This window comes from Fonsecaea monophora, assembly GCF_001642475.1.
Source record: "Fonsecaea monophora strain CBS 269.37 chromosome Unknown Scaff10, whole genome shotgun sequence".
NCBI lineage: Eukaryota > Fungi > Ascomycota > Eurotiomycetes > Chaetothyriales > Herpotrichiellaceae > Fonsecaea > Fonsecaea monophora.
This window is the reverse complement of record NW_019173941.1, coordinates 297,998-312,511: the sequence shown is the minus strand read 5'-3', so window position 1 is coordinate 312,511 and position 14,514 is coordinate 297,998. Positions and strand designations below refer to the sequence as shown.

At 52.4% G+C, this 14,514-nt stretch overlaps 6 protein-coding genes across 6 annotated transcripts; 2 read left to right on the top strand and 4 right to left on the bottom strand.

Moving 5' to 3' along the window:
- Nucleotides 1-414: 414 nt before the first annotated feature.
- Nucleotides 415-1,787, bottom strand: AYO21_02377 (hypothetical protein; the record flags this gene model as incomplete). The annotated part of the gene is made up of 3 exons (XM_022652356.1): nt 415-614; nt 747-1,593; nt 1,734-1,787. 3 exons carry the CDS (start codon nt 1,785-1,787, stop codon nt 415-417), a joined length of 1,101 nt encoding a protein of 366 aa, XP_022515392.1.
- Nucleotides 1,788-2,353: 566 nt separating this feature from the next.
- AYO21_02376 (hypothetical protein) lies at nt 2,354-3,310 on the bottom strand (the record flags this gene model as incomplete). Its single annotated transcript, XM_022652355.1, has 1 exon — nt 2,354-3,310. The coding sequence occupies one exon, from the start codon at nt 3,308-3,310 to the stop codon at nt 2,354-2,356; it is 957 nt and encodes a 318-aa protein (XP_022515391.1).
- Nucleotides 3,311-4,300: 990 nt separating this feature from the next.
- AYO21_02375 (hypothetical protein) lies at nt 4,301-6,487 on the bottom strand (the record flags this gene model as incomplete). The annotated part of the gene is made up of 1 exon (XM_022652354.1): nt 4,301-6,487. One exon carries the CDS (start codon nt 6,485-6,487, stop codon nt 4,301-4,303), a length of 2,187 nt encoding a protein of 728 aa, XP_022515390.1.
- Nucleotides 6,488-8,085: 1,598 nt separating this feature from the next.
- Nucleotides 8,086-9,851, bottom strand: AYO21_02374 (hypothetical protein; the record flags this gene model as incomplete). Its single annotated transcript, XM_022652353.1, has 4 exons — nt 8,086-8,186; nt 8,244-9,540; nt 9,597-9,685; nt 9,740-9,851. The coding sequence occupies 4 exons, from the start codon at nt 9,849-9,851 to the stop codon at nt 8,086-8,088; spliced, it is 1,599 nt and encodes a 532-aa protein (XP_022515389.1).
- A 1,200-nt stretch (nt 9,852-11,051) lies between these two features.
- AYO21_02373 (hypothetical protein) lies at nt 11,052-12,681 on the top strand (the record flags this gene model as incomplete). Its single annotated transcript, XM_022652352.1, has 2 exons — nt 11,052-11,741; nt 11,791-12,681. 2 exons carry the CDS (start codon nt 11,052-11,054, stop codon nt 12,679-12,681), a joined length of 1,581 nt encoding a protein of 526 aa, XP_022515388.1.
- Nucleotides 12,682-13,427: 746 nt separating this feature from the next.
- Nucleotides 13,428-14,452, top strand: AYO21_02372 (RdgB/HAM1 family non-canonical purine NTP pyrophosphatase; the record flags this gene model as incomplete). The annotated part of the gene is made up of 5 exons (XM_022652351.1): nt 13,428-13,646; nt 13,754-13,827; nt 13,970-14,151; nt 14,240-14,304; nt 14,378-14,452. 5 exons carry the CDS (start codon nt 13,428-13,430, stop codon nt 14,450-14,452), a joined length of 615 nt encoding a protein of 204 aa, XP_022515387.1.
- Between the last annotated feature and the right edge of the window lie 62 nt (nt 14,453-14,514).

Here is a 14,514-nt window from a genome sequence, read left to right as displayed (position 1 = left end):
TCATTTGCCCCTTTTTGCCGTGGACCATCAATGCCTATTACCAAACAAGGATATCATCCCAGCCTGTATTCTGCAATCTACCGTTTCCTACTTTGGATGGTATGGACGAACACTCTACCGGCGCCTTTCCGTACCACCTGGATGGAGCAGGGAAAAGAACAAGAGTGGACGTGTATTAATGAGGACAAGTACTTAGTCATGTTACATCCCTATCACCGCTAATAGCGATGATCATTGTATTCAGAGTACATGGCGAGATAGGCATGTGTTGTAGGTACGTTCATGCAAGGCACTCCGTATTGCTCCGCCGAATGTATCACTGCTACATGAGCCTTCGTTGTACACCTATCTATACACAATAGTATCCCGAGCCCTCTCAGAGTGCAATAGCGTGCGAATAGCCTTTCAACCTCCTTACCAGGGATCCTCAGTCGTCCTGCTCTTCTCCCGAACCTCGCTCATGCCAATACCTTCACGCCTATGTCCCTGTCTCTCGAGTAGGTCAAGCAGATCGTTCTTCTTGCCCGCTGTCTTGTTGAATCCAAACAGACGCAGCTTGCTATCGAGTTCTTTCTCGAGAGAGGTGAAGTCGTGGTCCATCTTGGATGCAACATCTGAAAAAGCAACACACGTTAGCAAAACTACAGGTAAACCGCAAACGCATGGCAACCAGTCCACAGTAGCTGAAGGGGTAAACACAATGTTGTAATGGTGAAGTAGCCATGAGCGAGCCTCTCCAGACTTACCAAGACCTTCCCAACCCCACAGATTTGCTTTCATACCCACTCCATAAAACTGCCATTTTCTCACAAATGCCAACCACGTCTCGACCACTTCTGGATGTCCGTCGTACACGGTAATCAACCTCTTCATTGTAATCCTCTCAAAATTCTCTTGAGCCTTTTTATTCACAAAGTTGCTCTTGAGGACCGTCCATCGCTCAATCTTCTTCGGGAGGGGCGTCGGTCCCCGACAGGGCAGCGATAGGTAGTACGCGGCGCGGACGCAGAAGTCGGCGAAAAACTCGAGGTTGCGAGTGCTGAAGGAGCGGAGCTGAAGCTGGCACACGGGGATCCCGTGGGTGACAGGATGGTAGAGCGGAGTGCGGTACGCGGCAAGGACGTTGGGTGGTACGTTGGGTCTTACATTTTCATCTCTGGGTGCCGCGGTCGTATTCTCGGACGAAGAGAGCTGTGGCGTGGATAGCGAGCCCCTTGTAGCTTTTGGAGTTCGCTTTGTGGGCGATTGTGGTTGCGTTAGATCCTGGGCTTGAGCCTCCGACACCACGTCCGGTCTCTGCTTGGACCGCTGTATTGAAGTCGGCGTATGCTTGGGCTTAGCCGTCGCTGCCGCCGAGTCGCCTTCTCTATCGCTCTCTTTGACCGGAGCTCTCTCTTCCTCGTAGGCATCCTGGATTTTGTATGACCCGATCTCCGGAGTTGGGAAGCCTGCTGTGATATCAACAGGCCCCGTTTCTATCGATTTGTCTCTGCTGTTCTTTTCATATCGCGGCGCATGCGAGCAAAAGGCCTGCACCGATCGTTGCCGATGGGCTGGAGCAGAAACACGAGGTCGAAGCGGAACGGTGGTGGTCTGGACATCGAACACACAAGTCAGTCAATCGTGAACATGTTCAGAACAGCTCCAGAGCGCCGCTGCTGCTATCATGCGGAAACGACTTCCTGGTGAACAGCTTCTTTCTGCCATGTGGGCGATGTGAGGCTCTTCCATACCTTCTGGGGCCGGCATGCTTCAATAGCTATGCGGAGACATCGTGGTGTCGACATCCTTTTCGTCGTCCTTTGGGGACTTGTGCCGCGGCCGTGATCCTCTGACCAGACTCAGGACCTCCCCACTGTGAATGTCTCTCTCTGGAAAATCCGCTGTGATAATTTCCGTGCTCTAACAATCCCGAGCATTGACTGGGGGGACAAGACGCGCGAAGCGGATGCGACTTCAGGAAAAGTTTCAATGGTTTTCGGAGCCCCCAAGAAAACCCCCGAGCAACGTGCGCCGCTTTAACAGGCCATTGCCAGACTTGGGCCATATTACGAGGTATAGAATTACAATTTACAACAACCAGTCGAGTCGATGAGAAATGCATATGGAAAGGTTAGATTCGGACCTCCTTAATGACGACAACCTTGCATATGCTCAAGTGTCTCTAGTAATCCGTGATAAGCTGTAGGCGAGGCAACATGAGGCAAGACTGTGCGAGATTCTCTCGAGCAATATTTGCCATCCACGCAGCATCCGCTTGAAGAAGAAAGCAAGGTGTGTTCAGTCATACTTGTTTCCTCCAGGTCCTCCTACCATTGATGAGCAGAGTGGTAGAAGTTCCAACTCTCAACCGCTAGTCATCAGCCAAAGACCCCAGGAGGGTTGCACTGGGTACGAAAAAGGTCGTCCCCGTCAACGGCGTCGAGTAGTCCAGAATGCGATCGTGCAACCCAGGCGGCGAGCCCACAAACATCCGGTCCAGCATCTGCTCAATAACCCACAGCTTTCTCGAATAGCCGATGAAATAGGTGCCAAACTCGCCTTTCCCGGGTGTGCCAAAGGGCATGTTGTCCCTCAGAATCGATAGCTCGGTTCCATCGTCCCCCGAGATGTTGGCTAGTTGCTTGTGAGCTTTTTGCTTGTCCTCGGCGACGTCGTCCAACTCGATGTTGTCGAGTTTCGTGCGCCCAATGATTGCCTCTTGTTTCTCCGTGGACAAGCCCCGCCACCTGCTCAAGTCGTGCACATACTTTTGCACGACGACGTAGCTGCCGCCTGCAGAGCCTGCGTCGTCTGCCTCCGTCACCAGGACCGAGTCGTCGACCGCAGTGCCCACAGGGTTTGCCGTCCCGTCCACGAAACCCAGAAGATCGCGAACGTCAAAGTACCGGAATCCCACGGTGTCATCCTCGACCTTGACACTGTCGCCCAAACGATCCATCAGCTGGCGCTCGAACTCGAAGCACAGGTCGCGGCGCTGAGCCCGAATGTGAAATAGCAGATCCCCAGGCGTGGAAACAGCCGTGTGGACTTTTCCAGAAATGGTGGGAAAGGGGTGCAGCTCAGCCGGTCTGGGAACCCCGGGCAATAGACTGTCCCAGACATCGCTGCCAATGCCGACAGTGCACGCAAAGGCGGCATCCAGGTCTCGAATAGCAACATTCTTGGAGAGGTCGTCCACACTGGCTAGCGTCGAGCGCACCGTCTTGACGGCATCGGGCTTGTTAGTCAAGGAAACGACGAGGAAGGTTGCCGACTGGGTGAGCGGTGCATCGACTCGCTGGGGTGCTATGGGCGTACGGCGGCTCATCTTGTTTCTCGGTGTCGTCGTGGACAGTCCCGCGACTTGTGCTTGATCGAGTAGAGATTGTGCAAAAGGCTTTCGGGTGGTGTGATCAGTCATGGAAGGTCTCAGCTCTGTGCCTCTGCCCAATGTCGCTCGTGTAGTAAGGCTCCGTGCCTCTATAGTCGAATACCTCGAAACGCAGAATCTCAGGATGCCGCAACCGACGCCTCGAGTGAGCCTGTTCGTATTCATGCCACAAACGAGTCAGAACAAGACCACTTCAATCCTGCCTCGACGCTGACCAATATATTAATGCAGGTACCTCGTAGAGCTGCAGCGAGCTGGCTTACTTTGTCCCGACGGCCATTGGTTGCAGGCGCGTGAAAGATCATCCTGGCGCAGACTGGCGCTGCCTTGACTGCGTCACCAACCACCCACCAACGTTGATGTCTGATGATGACTCAGCCTGCATCGCATGGAACCTCGCGCGAGACGAGGCGAGGCCCGTGGTGTGAGATCTTCGCAATATGACCATACAAGTATCTGTACGGACCCAGTACAGCATGTGCGGGATTGAATCGACTGACATCCCGGACCCAAAGAGCCGAGACGAGCATTCTCATTGCATTGCTGCTAAAACTATCTATGGGCTTGTTGTCGAGCCACTTTCAGCTCCTCCCACATAATAGTCTCCATTACTGTCATACAATCCCATATCGTCATTAGAAAAAGGGCATAATCACAATTCGTAAACTCTTGACATCATAGCAAAGTTATCTCTGCAGTTGTTCCATGGCGTGGTCCGAGCACATGAGGCTCGTCCAGTCCAGGGGAGGCACCAAGAGCCCAAGCACAACTGCAGCGGAGCGTCCGTCCGTTACCAGTCTCGATGAATCCAACGGTCCGGTGGTATCACCAAGAATTTTTTCCTGAAAAGAAAAACATAGGACATGAAGAGTCAGTCCACTCAGCCATCTGTGGACAAGCGGGTATCAACCAAAGTTCATTAACACATCAAAAGCGTGAAGTAAGGCTGCGACCCAGAGAAGGTCGACGGGAATGGCCAGTGGATGTGGTCGCATTCGCCGACTTTCCACCAATCTTTCCAAATCCTTGAAGGATATCGACACCCTCGTCGTTGTCATCCGAGTTGTCATTCTCGAATGACTTGAAGTCAAAAAGATCATCTTGTGTATCGAAGAGGGAGCCTTGCGAAGCGGAAGCTTTCAATGGCGACCCACTTTGGGTAGCCCGTACGCGGGGATGCAGAAGAGAGCTCCGGGTTGGAGTTTTGGTGTTGCGATTCTGGGCACTGCCAAGCACATCCGTTAGGATATTGGTAGAAGTTGCTGATCGACCATAGGTTGGGCGAGAGACAGATCCCTTCAATGGTGACGAGGCACATAATGGTGTACCTGGGGTAAAACCAAGCGCCGGATCAGAAAAGATTTCAAAAGATTCCTCAGTATAGGCTGACGAGGGCGCCAGACTCGTCCACCGGAGAGGACTGTATGTTGCCTCTTCTAACAAAAAGAGTCCAGAGCTTTTGATCGGTGAGTTGGCAAACTCGCGCATTGCTTTGCGATGCAGCAGGAGCTGCGTGTTTGGAGACACTGAAGGAGGAGGGCGTGCGGGTTTCTTGAAGATTACAGCAGGAGTCACCGGATTCTGGTTCACCGCTGGGCTGACACGAACGGGGGATGACAACTGAACACCCTCCGCCGTGGATGGCCGGAATCTCCCATGGCTTGGAGTGAGATCATGCGAGGAGCTTCTGATTCGCACAATCTCCTCTTCGGCGCGACCTCTCTTTTTCCTCATAGGCTCAATGTCCAGTTCCGAGGTGAGCATCACGGTATTCTTGTTCGGCCGGAGAGCAGACGACTCAATGGACGAAAAGTATCCGCTGTCATCGTTCTTGGTAAGACTTGGGTTCTGTCGATGAGAAATAGATTGGCGCGGCTGTCGTGTGGGCGGCGAAGAGATCGCGCGTTGATGATGAGGTGCAACCACGGGTGGCGAAGAATTAATGGCATCTGGGGGAGACGACTTTGGAGCCGTGACGGCGCCGGTGTCTTCAAATTCCGCAGTCTCATGCTCGTTCAGAGCGGGGTCTGAGGCAGGAAGAGTAGCATCTGATGAGAGTTCCGGAAGGGCAGGAGCCGTCTGAGGGCGGGGCGGTTCGCTGGATTGACCAAGGAAGGGGTTCGGTGCGAGCGCGTCCGAGAGCTGCTGGGCAATCTTCTGAGGCTCGGGACGCATCGCGTTGGCATTGATCGTCATGTGGGTGATATTGGCCCCTCTGCGATTTCTATCCTTGATGAACTGCGACTCCATCCCTGGCTCAATGACCCAATAGCTTCCCTTTCCGGCATCGCCCTTGGGCCTCTCTTGCTTCGTGAAAGCTTTGTGCAAAGATAGGTTATGTCTGATACTGTTATGCCAGCTTTGCTTGGTGTCTTCTCGGTAATAGGTGAATGTAGTCGAGATCCAGTCGTAGATTTGCGCCAAAGTTAGCCGCCGATTTGGTGCTCTAAGGATAGCCATTCCGATCATCTGAGCATAGCTGTAGGCAGGCTTATTTCCATCATCCTCGACCGGGGGCATATCTTCCGGGTTAGGTAGCTGGAAGACGGATTCATCTTCCTGTCGAGGCTTCTTGAAAGGGCGGTCGTTGGTCATCTGCGCTTCCGAGTATGATCGTTTTAGGGGCTGTTTGCGGACGTATGAGGGCTCTGGAAAGTCAACGAAATTATCTTGCGTAGTTGGCATCCCAAAGTTTTCCTGGTCATATGAATCAAGTTTTATGTCGAAGGTGGTAAACATTGGCTGTGCCATTTGAACAGGACGATACTGCTGGCTGGATGGAACAGCATGTCTCTTCGCCGGTGAGTCAGTGTACATATGGTTTGCCGTCATAGGCGGAGGGATCGCAACATAGTTGAGGTCTCCGTAGTAAGGTGGCTGAGGAGATAAGGGTGTGCTCTTGAGAGGGGATAACTGTTGGCCGGGTGCCATCGGGGCACTGAGGATGACCTCCGGGCGTGGGTGAGCAGCAGGCGGGTTTCTGAGTGGCTGCAAAGGCATAGCCGAAGGTTGCAGACGCGGTCGATTTCGGCTGAGATGTGAGATATTGTTCGACGGAAGCGGCATGGGATCCTGATAGATCTGTACAAAGGGATGTTGACGCGTCGAGGCCATGGCGAAAAGTGGTGTAGAGTATTCACAGATACAGGACAAGCCAAGTGTATGGGAAAAGTCGCGTGAAACTAAAGTGCAGAGGTTCCATTAACCAACTTTTTGAGGTTGACGGCAGGGTGCGGCTGAGATGTGGTCCAGAGCCGACAACCCGCAGGAAAACAGGCAAATGCCACTTTTTGAGAACGATCTCGAGCTGTGAGCAAGGGCGTCCAGAGAAATCAAATCTCAGGGCGAAGGAGGTGGATGGAGGTATGGGCGTGTCTGTGCGGGAGGGGCGCGGAAGATCGAGGCCGCAGTTGCAGCGCTGGTCGGAGTACCGAGGGGGTGCGGATGGTATGAATGCTGAACCGTCGAAAGGGATAGAAGTCGAGAGGTGAATCGCAGGTATCGAATCAATCAAGGCATTCCGTGAAGCTGGCGATGACTGGAGGTCGTAAAGGGTAGCTTGTTTACCAGGCTATCGCGTAAAAAATCGATGTGAGAGTAAGCTGGTTCGTGGGAGGAGGCAGGCCAGTTCTTAAGAGGGGAACTGCAGGCAGAAAAAGAGGGCAGAGTAGGACCGGGTAAGAACAAAGTTCGAGAGCTCGGTGGAGGTGTGGGTGAGAGGAGTTCGACCTTTGAGCCGGGAATGCCAGGAATGACGCGGGCCTGGTGGGCTATTAGTGAGAGGCGTCGAGGGCGTGGGTTTGCGATGCGAGGCCTCGATGCAACTGACAGGTGACTGAGGCCAATGTGAAGACGCGAACCGTGATGGACCTTGACTTTAGGAGACTTTGGCGCTACGGACGCCTTGATTCTGAAGGGTTCGCAGTGGTCGGGGCCTGTGCTGCTGGACTTATCCACATCCAATCAATGGCATCTCGATTGGACTCGACTGACGTGGAATGCCCGTTGTCTGCCCACCTAGTTCCCTGGTTTGGTGTTGAGGGAGTGGCGCGAATCCCAGAGCTTAGGCGTGATTTTATTGGTGGAGAGAAGGACGCGTTTCAAGCGCGTCTTCCGGAGCGGAACAACTACTCTTCCAGAATGCTACTCTAGCCGTGTTGCCGCTTTGTCTCACTTTCCCTTTCCAGAAACTTCACATTCATTTCCGCAGCATGTTTCTTGCTTCTCTAGGAAATAGTAGCAGAGAACTCTCGTCTTCGGGTTGTCAATCCCGGGGCTATAGCTGTTTCTTCCTTCATCAAGACAAGCACTGCCACAATGGCTCATTTGAACTCTACCAAAAGGACAAACCCCTTGGGCTCAGGTTGATGTCATCTGGAGATGTTGGATCTTCTCATTTTTTTGGATTGACATCTGTCATGGTTGTGGCTTGTGGTGATCATGTCACTCTGTTGAAATTCGTTTCTTCATCTACTCCAAATTGCTGTCATCGACATTTCCCGTAACATCTCCGAATATAACCGCCACGGTGGGCCCGTGTGTGTCCAGCTGAATGTCCAAATTTCAGACCCTTTTCAGAGTGCCTCCCATTTTATTGACCAACCCCGGGTTCCGGATTTTTCCTTTTTGACACCACTAGTGCCCCCCTCTTTTTCTATGCAAAGACTCCCGTAAATAGTATTAGATGCTGCTCAATCGCTCAAAAAGCACAATCAGGGTTCGAGGAAGGTAAACAAGTTGGTGTGCAAGATGTTTAAAGCTCGATCGGCGTCGCGTTCTGCAATCACACAAGAGATGTTGATCTCACTAGCCCCTGCTCACTCTGTTAGCATTGACATACACCTCTCCAAATCATGATGGGTGCCCATACCTTGCGAGATCATTTCGATGTTCACATGATTCGAGCCCAGGGTCGAGAACATCTTTCCAGCAATGCCGATCATATTCTTCATCTGCTTCCCGACGAGACTGACAATCGCCATTTCCGGAATGATGTCCACAGTCCCAAAGTTTTGCAATTCCTCGATCGCGCCCCGAAGATCCTGATCCACGATCTGGTATTCGTCATCGCCTCCGCCCGTGTAGAGGGGCGCTTCCGAATGCAAGGCCATAGACATATTCACCTCGCTGGTGGAAATGACATCGACCGACAATCGCCACTTGTCGAGGGTGGCAAAGATTCCGGCGAAGAACCCATGTGACAATGCTCGTTTATTGGAGTGGATATTCATGACCAAGATCTTGTGCTTCATGGTAATTGCTGTCGGGCGCTTCGGCGTCTCACCCTCCGAGAGCTGGCTAGGGCTCCTCGAACGGAAGAGCGTAGGGTCGTGCCCTGCCGACTTGGAGGCCAGCTCTGACGGAGAATCTGGATAGACGATAGTACCCCCTCCTCGTGGATTCATCACATTCTTTATCCGAATAGGTATCCGTGCTCGGATGACCTGGTCCATGGTGGAAGGGTGAATCACCTCGGATCCGTAAAATGTGAGTTCAGCAGCCTCTGCTGGGCTTATCCGAGCAATCAGTTGCGCTGTCGGGACTTTGCGCGGGTCAGCCGTAAATATGCCATCCACTTCTTTCCATATTTGTAGCTCGTTGGCTCCTATGCCGACGGCAACGAGGGCGGCACACAGGTCGGTGTATCCTCGACCAACTGTCATCAACAAACCTCTCGGGATGGCGCCAAAGTATCCTGTGATTACGGGCACCACCCCAGAAGGGATGTCTTGGAGCCGTTTTGCCAAACTCGATGCCAAGTTGTCGTAGAATTGCTGGTCCAGACCGTGGGAGACATTGAAATCAATCACGTCCGCCAGGTCGACGAACTCGGCGTCAATACCTCGGTCCTGCAGCAGTGCTGCCATGAAGTGACAGCTGAGCTTTTCGCCCGTGCTCATAACCTTGTCTCTGGATCTGGGACTCGTCTCGCCCAAAGTCTGGGCAGCTTCCAATATCCGCTCCACCAACGAACACTCATCTTCAAACTGTGCCCGTAACTGCGTCCGTATCTTCTCGGACTGTATGTACGTTTCAGCAGCCCCCAAGTGATCGGCCCGAACATCTTGGATTAACAGTTTGAAGTCTTGGGATCGGTGGTTCTCTGCCTCGGCCGCTGCCCGCAACAGACGGTTCGTCGTGCCTGCGGCCTTGGTGCTGCTCGATCTCTAAATTTGGTCGATCAGTACATGCAAACAGCGAGACCGACGGTGAGTATACGCACTGCTGAGCAGACTATTGCAACATCGGTGTCCAAGGAACAAGATTTGACGACATTGACAATGTCCAAAGGGAATTTTCCAACACTAGTTCCTTGGGTGAGTCAGTGACGGCGTACCAAATATGGCGGAGGTTGATCACACATACCGCCGAATTTCAAGACATTAACTGGACGAGACCTTGGTGTGCGGGTGCCATTGACCCCGTTGACGAGCGGCACCTCGGCGCGCACACCGTTAGAGAGAGAGGGCGTGGTCATTGTGAGGAGGGTGACTGTGGCAAGCAATGACTGAGAAACATAATACCGTCACTGAGACATACGAGAGACAGCGGAAGGAGTGTGGTAGCTAGTCAACAAACGAAAGTAAATATCATTCGAGAACGAGGGCTGTTTTAGAGGGAGAGCAGCAAGTTAGTGACTGGCATTGTATCCCACTGCCACAGCCGGAGACGATTCTGGGCCCGATTTTCGAAAAAGTCTCTCAGTTAGCACGACAGTCGGGTCAGTCATAATACTCGATGCGGCAGAATTTTTGAAAATTCTGGAGGGGTCCTCGAGGCGGTGAGGTGAGCCCACTGCGCTCGGCTACAAGTTCGGCGAATAATGTGGCGGCCAGAACCGTGGCGTCATTTCGTGTGTGGTTACCAGATTTAGTCAGGTACATTAGTTACTCAGTAGACACCTACTGGTAGGCACTATTCAGGGTACCTGTACTTGTACCTACAGGTACCCTCTACATGTGATGGCCTAGGTCTACTGGATGTTGTCATTTTAACGGCCTTGATCCCATCCTTGGTGTCCTCCAATTCAACCTGCCAGCACACCTTCTTGCTCGCCTAGAATGCAACCCAAGCAGCCAGACAAGGCTGAGTGAATCACCCCACTGATCTTGGGCGGCCGTGGCAGCCTTTAATCTCAGCCTGTCACCGTCAGCGCTTCGTTTCCAGGAATCAGGTAACGCCAAACAAAGACTGGGGGAATTAGTTCTTGCTGACATGGAAAATTAAAGATAGAGTGACATTCCACGCCTATGTTATGCACGCCCTTAGTGTTCCTCTTGCGCTTCCACCCGAGAATCCTCCTTAAACTCCCCTTGGCGATCAACGCGGCCCTCCCAATACCCCATTCGCCCACTTGTTCAGCCTGCTCGGACATTCCTCGTCCGCATACGAGTACACAACACACCCTAATTAAGCACTGCCACACGGAGTTGAGTTGAGGCGGAAAAGCCACTCTGTTGTCGTCTGTTATTCGTTGTCCCTCTATGCGTTCGCTGCACTTCATCACTTCTGTTGAAAAAGATAAGGTTGTTAGTGGACAGCAGGTAGCAGCCAGTGACAGGCACCGTTGAAGTGACCGATTGGGCTCGCCCGCAGCCTGATATCCCATCCCACACAAGATGGAATCTTGTTAAGCCTCTCGCGCCATCTCTCATTCTATCATATCCCATGGGTCATGATGGCCACCGAAAATCACGAACAATATCTAACTTGCCCCTTTTGCCGCTTCGGCACCCATGATTTTGACGCCCTCGAAAGGCACGTGCAACATCGGCATGGCGGCCAGCAGCCTGACCGTCAGCAACCCTACAATGCCGCGCCTCAGCTGAGCGATGCTGATCTGGCTCAACTTCTTGCCTTTGAGGAAGCAGGCTTGCCTGCCGAACTAGCCCTACCAGACCGTCCCAATGTTCCTGCCCGTGATGAAAATGGGATGCTGGAAAGTGCAACGACTCCACCACAGCTCCCATCAATTTCTCGAACTGGAAAGGAAGAATCATGGGTACAATGTGTCTGTGGCGAACGCGTACATTTTCTCGAGCTCGATGCCCATTCCGACATGCATGCTCAAGAGAATATTTCCATGGATGAGGCCGATATACCTAGCAAAGACGTTGAGCTTTCGACCCTTCGGTCAACTGCCCAACGTCCCTTGGTCGATGTCTCCAACTCGTTCAGCACTCATATCCCAAATTCTCTTCGAAACTATGGCCAACTTCCGGACAAACCGTCCCCTCCTCCTTCTCGCAGCGAAAAGAGACGCGGTCCATCTCTCAAGGATATCTTCCTCGGCACTCCCGCGTCTCCTAAGAGGAAATCGGCTCTTTCGGCCGTCTCTTCGAAACTTGGGAAGACAAAACGGCTTGGAGTGAGTGTGGACCAAATCTAACGTTGAATAGTAAGCTAATTGTTTGCAGCGGTCGGAACTCGGTCCCTATGCTCATGAGCAGCAGATGCCAGGCTGGCTGCGCCGCATGCTCGAGGAGGGCGCCAAAGTCACGATCACTAACAGGATCGGCCCCGACGGCACGTTGATCAAGGTCGAAACCATTGCCAATGAGACGCCCAATCTCGTACCTGTGCTCTCTCGGCTGTCTCAGCTGGACAGAACGGTCGAACGTGCATTCTATTGCAGTCCTCAAGTTCTCCATGTGTGCAAAATGCCAAGGGAAGGTGGCTTTTGCGGCTATCGCAATATTCAGATGCTGGTGTCCTACATCCAGGGTGCGGATGCTAATGGCGCAGAGAACTTCAGGGGAAGACTGCCATCTATACTGAAGGTTCAAGACATGATCGAAAACGCTTGGGACCTGGGCTTCAACTCTAGTGGACGTGTGGAAACCGGCGGCATCAGATTCACCCGCAAATACATTGGCACACCGGAGGCGCAAGCATTGTTCATGAGTCTCGATGTACCATGCGAGGCAACCGCGTACACCACTACAAAAGAGGTCGAGGGCTTCGAAACAATGCTTCTCGCTGTCTGCGAGTATTTCGACGACGACTCGACCAAAGCCAGCGTTGACAAAGTAGTTATTACGGACAAGCCGCCGATCTACTTTCAACATCATGGCCATTCCATGACCATCGTGGGGGTCGAGCAAAGGTCGAATGGTGTTGTCAACTTGGTCGTTTTCGATCCCATGTTCAACCCAAGCCCCGCACTCAAGAAACTCGCCTTTTCACGCAACACGACGTTCCGGTGCGCTGAGCCTGAAAAGCTCTTGAAAGCTCACCGAAGGGGCGAGAGATACCTGGAGAAGTATAAGGACTTTGAACTCTTGAAGTTGAAAACAAGGCAGTCATAACATGCGGGGAACATCACACACGGACTATCATTACCGAAGGGCACGGAAGGCGAGCATTGTTAAACTCATTCATTGCGGCTTGGACATCTCCTATGAGGGCTTCTTTTGATATTGCATTGCAACTGGGACGACGGAGGAGTTTGTTAGAACAAATGACTACTTCGAAGGCTGACTGGTAGCATGGATGGAATAGGTATGACACGGTCGGGGCATCTCTAGAGGCCTATTGATAGGCTTCTTCAGCAAATTGGTATGAGCGTTCTGGTTTGTATGCTGTTGTTGCTCATTACTTGTTCTCAGACCAAATATTTGTTGATGGTGGAAGCTCAGAGTTCGATTTGCCTGGCTAGCTGTGGTTAGGATGTAGCCTCGTAGCCTTGGGGCCGCGCAGCCTTGCGCAGTTTGAGTCATTTCAAATTCTCGCTTTTGCTATCAACAGTGTCGAATAGATGTGACACAAGATATACCGAAATACAACCCGCTGCTCCCTACAACATACATCTACAGTCTAGGAAATCAAGTCAAGCAAAGTGGACAGGTCTTATTGGGTTCGTTTTGAACACAGGCACTCACATTTGACCCGCCGGTGAACACCTTGCGCTCGTCCCTAGCATATGTTTTTTCTTTTTTTCCTTTGACTGGCACAGAAAATTATACCACTACCAAATCACCTAGACCCTTCCACAAAGGATACCCCCCATCTCCCACCCTCCTATCTCTTCTCTTCGCAAAAGCAAAGACAGAAAATGTCTCTGGCACCAGCGTCCCAGGACCCGCAACCGGTACACCAACGGCCCAAGGTTCTGAACTTCATCACCGGCAACGCCAACAAGCTGGCCGAAGTCCGCGTGATCCTTAGCGACGTAGCCGGTCTAGACCTGCAGAGCCGCAATGTCGAGGGCGCCGAGATCCAGGGTACCATTGAGGAGGTCGCGAGGGACAAGGCCTCGAGGGCCGCAAGGGCGGTGAGTGTCTTCTCATTAATAATTATAGTACACTTAATGGATGGAATATTCTACATTGGATGTTGTGTCTGTCAAAGGTATATGCTAAAAAACCGTGCGCTGGCTAGGTGAACGGCCCAGTCCTCACGGAAGACACGGCGCTGGAGTTTCAGGCCCTCAAAGGGTTACCCGGGCCTTATATGTGAGCTCACACTCCCCTGAAACGTGCCATTGAACAGAATCCCCAGACGAACCAGTCACCGTCCTCTTCATCACCCCTGCTCCTGCATAGAGCATTGTTACCTTCTTCAGCAACGACTGACTCTGTACCTCCTCCACCATAGCAAGTACTTCCTTCAGGCCCTCGGTCACGACGGTCTCAACAAGATGCTCGCCGCATACGAAGACAAGACCGCCTTCGCGGTGTGTACGTTTGCGTACTGTGCAGGACCTGGCTATGAGCCGATTCTGTTCCAGGGCCGGTGTCAGGGAAAGATCGTGCCAGCCAGAGGGCCTCCAATTTTTGGTATGTGAACTCCCCCTTGCGAAAATGGTTCCATGCGAAGCCTGGGTGCAATTTGCAGTGCGTAATTTCTGACCGCGAACTCCAATAGGCTGGGATGCCGTCTTCGAGTTCGAGGATGGTCAGACATACGCCGAGATGGAGAAGGAGAAGAAAGTATGTACTCCTTCGACCTCGTCCCCTCTTGTCCTTGTAATGGGCGACATGGCTAACCACATTCCTGGCGTAGAACTTGATCTCACATCGAGGCAAGGCTCTGGCCAAGCTGAAAGCATGGCTGGCTGGGGGTGAGCTGGAGCCGTAGCCATAACTGCTGCACAATGCCTCATTCAAATAGAATCGTAGACTTTTCTGACGTGGGTCATC